General features: G+C 40.4%; 1 protein-coding gene across 1 annotated transcript; it reads right to left on the bottom strand.

Annotated features, from left to right (window-relative positions):
* Positions 1-242: 242 nt before the first annotated feature.
* Positions 243-4,651, bottom strand: LOC104942900 (focadhesin-like). The gene is made up of 6 exons (XM_010768210.1): positions 4,532-4,651; positions 3,775-3,952; positions 2,962-3,059; positions 1,833-2,081; positions 1,571-1,646; positions 243-1,065 (listed from the first exon to the last, which is right to left on the bottom strand). Exons 1-6 carry the CDS (start codon positions 4,571-4,573, stop codon positions 992-994), a joined length of 717 nt encoding a protein of 238 aa, XP_010766512.1. The 5' UTR covers positions 4,574-4,651; the 3' UTR covers positions 243-991.
* Between the last annotated feature and the right edge of the window lie 471 nt (positions 4,652-5,122).

The following is a 5,122-nucleotide window of genomic DNA, read 5'->3' on the forward strand; positions in this document are numbered from 1 at the left end:
CACTCCATAATTAACTACGTCTGAAAGCAGAAGTCGAGGGCAAATAATTGCAAATATTTGCAAGTCTCTTCAGTGCATGTCACAAAAACGAAATGCATTGTGGGACATGTAGTTCATGGGCAACCTGCTTCTGTAAAGTGGCATGTAACAGTAAGTATAATAAACGTATTACATTCTTTGCAAGCTTTTGCGGGCCACATAAAATGAAGTCGGGGGCCGGATTTGGCCCACGGGCCTTGAGTTTGACACCCCTGCTCTATACCATCTTGTGTTGCATTTTGAACCAAACCAGATACATAAAAGAAGCACAATTGCAATCTCTCATACAAAAGTAAAGAAAGATACATATTGGGTAGATTTATAAACAGCAAACGGAATCCCGGCAGAGTCTTGAATCAGAGGTTCCTTTTATATAATGACCATCATATTATTCTTTTTGTAAAAACCATCTTGTTGCAGTTGTTTTTGGTAATAATTTCAAACAACCATACTTTGACAAAAATGTTTTTTTTTAGGGGCAACTGTGACAGTCTGGCAACTACTGAAGGAGAGACACCACCAACTGGGCAAATGGAACAAGAAAATGAAAATGAAATGACACGTTAAGACTCACTTCAGGAATTCCCTCGGAAGTTTATTTTTTTCTAAAATACCATGCGTGCTGTTACTTTTTTAGCAAGTTTGTTGTGCATTAAGATGCACAAACATTTCAAACTATAATGAAAAGAAGATCTTGAACTGAAGAGCCATAGAATCAAATTCAACATCATTAAATATGTTGTGTATTTGAATCTTTTTATTGGAATATATTGTTTTGGAGCACATTCCTCTGATGTCGCTGTATGAGATGAAGTGGAGCTTCACTTTCTCCATGTTGATGCAGAGAGCCTCACATGTCCAGCCATCCGAGCTTATTAATACTGCAGCCATTTATTTGTGAAGAACACCTGTAAGCGTTGCCACGGTAACAGTCTGTCATGGCTCCTCTGGGCTACCACCCGTACGCTCTGGTCCACACAGCTTTCTTCTTAAACTCGGCAGAGGACTTGAGGGCCAGCAGGGCGGCTGGAACACAAGGAAGATCACATTTTTCATCCGTGACAGATTGTTGTTTGCTATTGTGAATTCATGATGTGAATCCACCTGCATGGGCTTCTATGTGCTGTGTTGTGTTTGTTATGTCTCAGTGTCCTAACAATCAGCCTCAGTGTTTCCCTGTGGAGTTTTCTGTTAACAGTTTACATTACATATCTTACCCTGGATGCCCAGCATCCATGGTGAATGCATTTCATTCCTCATTAAACATTTACAAAGACCATCTTTTGCATGGTGACCTGTATGGTTTTATTTAGTGTTATTTAGTTTTGTTTGGTCCCTGAGAGCAGCAGGGTACTGTCATGGTACAGCACTAAAATAAATCCTTTTACATGGACAGAGACATTTCTGTTGAGAGTGAAATTTCATACCGTGTAATTTAATAACAACCTTTGAAACCCTATCTCCTCCTCAGCTTTATGGATATCCATTTCAAAACTGTGTATGTACGATGTTGGGTTTCTTTTTCTGTTACCTTTGGCTGTGCTGATGGTTGTGGCCGACAGACTCTGTTCAGGACCTTCTGTGATGCTGAAAAGCCAGTCTATGAACTGACACACACACACACACACACACACACACACACACACACACACACACACACACACACACACACACACACACACACACACACACACACACACACACACACACACACACACACACACACACACACACATCAAAAGGAGCCCACAGTGAGGTCATTGTTTGTGAATCAAAGTAGAGAACACCCTCACCTTGTGTGTCTGGCTGCTCCAGGGCTCTTTGTTCAGAAGCAGAGCCAGGCTGTGGGGCATTCCCAGCATGCACTGTGGCAGGGCGTATTCAGTGGACTCCTCACCGTACAGACCGTGTTGTAGGGTTTGGGGCTTGGAGCCGGGTTGCCACGGGAACCACTGGGCCCTAATGCCAAAGAGGAGGGGCATGGAGTGGTCCCCCCAGGAAACCACAGCTGCAGCAAACACCTGGAACAGGAAGTCTGTGGCCTGCACAACAACACAAGAAATCTGAGTTTAGAAAGAATAACTCAGATTTATTATTGCCCCTTAAGTCTTTTTATAGTACTAGCTATTGCCGTGGTGGTAGTGACATTTACAATCTGCCCGACATTTAGTGTAGCTTCAACACTGGTCTTTATTGTAGTGATGTTAATATGTTTACAATTATCAGCGCCACTAACTACAAAAATAAGGCCTGAGTTCAGATAAACTGGAATTGTCCTTTAACAAAACGCAATCCAAATGAATTTGTAACAGACCTAAGGCGGTTACGTTGCGGGACAAATAAAGGATTTCTGATCTGATTATTATTATATATGATAAGTATATCAAATAACACAACATTTTTGAACAAATACCCGAATCTCAATATTGCGACTATATGTAGGGTTGAATTTTGATACTTTCAATAAATATTTACAAAATGTGACTTGATAAATAATCATTGGTTATGTGGATATAATGACTGGGCAGGTAAAGACACATGATACAAATTAGAAAAGGACATCACTTTATTGTTATGCAGCATTTAAAACTAGAAAAAGGCACCATAACACGATATCTCCACATCTTAGAATATATCTAGTCTTATATCACTATATCGATATAATAGTGATGTATTGCCCAGACCATAACCGTCCATTTGATGCTTATTTCACTTTAAATTACGTACTTAAGTGTAAAAACTGTATTTGAGAAAAGTTAGTGGACAGGCCTGACAAGACCTGGGCTGCATTCCAACCCCCCCAGCAACGGCAGATTTCCCCGAGCTTTACACCTGCATGCTGAAATATCAACTGTAGCATCTAAACACTGCCAGCTCTATCAGAAATCATACTGCAGTTTGCAGCAGGGCTGACACACATACCTGTTTCGTGTCTCCACATGTGACGGGGGTTGCACCGTAGGCAACATTTCGGATGTGTCCCATCAGCTCCAGAAGCCATTCCAATCGTTTGGAAACGCCTAGATCAACAGAAACAACTCAAACTGTGGAATCGCTTAGAGATGGAAATCAAGAAACTGTAAAAATGATGACACACGTATTGGTTTGCATGCAGAACAAATAAATGTATTCATTCTTTGTGTTGTTTGCTAATAAATAAATCAGTGTGAAATTATTGACTTTGGTGTCACCTAGTGGTCGCATTACAAGCCTTTTTTTAAGAACTTGAAACTTAAAAGGGGACATATCATAAAAAATATACCTTCAGTAATTGTAAAAAATACATTTTTAACATACATTTCTATCTGGTGTGCCTACCAACTGTAAAGTAAGACAAGAAATCTGTGGGGTTCCTAGCTTAGAAAACATTAGATCAATCATTCAGATTAGACATTCAGATTACAAATCTCACAAGAAGTCTCCCACCGTCTAGTACCTCTACCCAAGGCTTAAGAACTACCTGAAACTACAAGCCAATCAGAAAGAACTGCTTCATAAGACCCCTTAAAGAGACGTGCGCAAAAACGGAGTGTTTCAGAATAAGAAATACAGGTGTATTAAGAAAAATTAAATGTGTTTATCAAACATTTAAGCATCTATACATGTAGATGTTTTTGCAGAAACCTTTGGCTGTGTGAACCATAAAATAAGCATTATCATGTATCTTTAATAGATAGTATGTTTTGCCACTTTCCTGTATGATGTGAACGCATAAAGAGCCGACTTATTCCTGACCTGTGTTAGGGTTGGTTGCGAGGCGACACTGGTAGAATGTCTGCAGAAGGAGCCAGCCGACTCTGTGCTGGGGCCAGCCCTGGAGCACCCCCGCGATGACGTCATTGAGCCCCAGCAGGGGGACTCTGCCCCGGGAGGTCAGGTAGGCCAGCACGAAGCAGGTCTTCTCCATCTGAGCCTTAACAGCACAAAGCTTTATTTACTACAGTATTCATTTTATTTTACAAATGTAGTGTTCTTTTTGCTCCCCAACATAGTGTCAACATATTCATGTGGCAGGCTGCTAACCACCTGCATGCACCACTTCTCATTTGGATTATCGTAGTTTCGGCTAACAAATAAATGAAGCCATCAGAATGATCTTCCTTCAACACTTTCTTCTACAATTCATGGCGTTAAGGCTTTGTACAGAACAGAGAGAAGACAACATGTTTACCCAGCGAATTTTGTAGGTTTATTTTTTTACTTTTGACAGAGCCAGGCTAGCAGTTTCAGTTTCCCTATGCTTCCAGTAATTATGTTAAGCTAGGCTAACCACCCCCTGACTCCAGTTTGAGTTTATAGGATTATATTCACAACAGAGTATGTGTTATACAACTTATTTCCAGCATTACAGGGGGCAATTCTAGCCAGACCAAAACAATAATTAAAATACTCACTGTATTTAAGACACAAGCAATACACTATAACATTTATCTCAGCAATTGTTAGCATATGTATTTTCTTTTTCCTTAACCCTGTCACATTTATAATGTACCTCGGTTACTTTGGTGATCCGGTCGATCTCTGCATCAGACATCTCAGACAGACATTTGGCGATTCCCACATACAAATCCACTTCATGATCCTAAACAAAAGCAGAAGGAACCTTTGTGAATGCTCTAGAATCACAGCTGATGCAGTACTCTGTGTCTTACAATGTTTAACTGTTTGCATGAGAGCGGTTGTATGGGATTTGAAGTTGAGGCACTGAAAATATTTGATGTGTTTAATGTAAGAGCTGAAGCAGTGGAAATGTTGGTCGCAAACTTGTTTGGTTGTACATTCAACTTAGTTTTGTACAAAAGAAACCTGAATTAGTGGCTGGTAATGAGTTGGAAAGCAGTTCAATCAATCAATGTTTATTTATATAGCCCAATATCACAAATGTTACATTTGTCTCAGTGGACTTCACAGTTTGTACAGAATATTAGTATGACAACACGACACCCTCTGTCCTTAGACCCTCACATCGTACAAGGAAAAACTTCCAGAGAAAACCCACAGTTTAAAGGGGAACATGGGAGAAACCTCAGGGAGAGCAACAGAGGAGGGATCCCTCTCCCAGGACGGACAGACGTGCAAAAGA

The sequence above is a fragment of the Notothenia coriiceps genome, unplaced genomic scaffold (assembly GCF_000735185.1).
Source record: "Notothenia coriiceps isolate Sejong01 unplaced genomic scaffold, NC01 NC01_scaffold00005399, whole genome shotgun sequence".
Taxonomy (NCBI): Eukaryota; Metazoa; Chordata; class Actinopteri; order Perciformes; family Nototheniidae; genus Notothenia; species Notothenia coriiceps.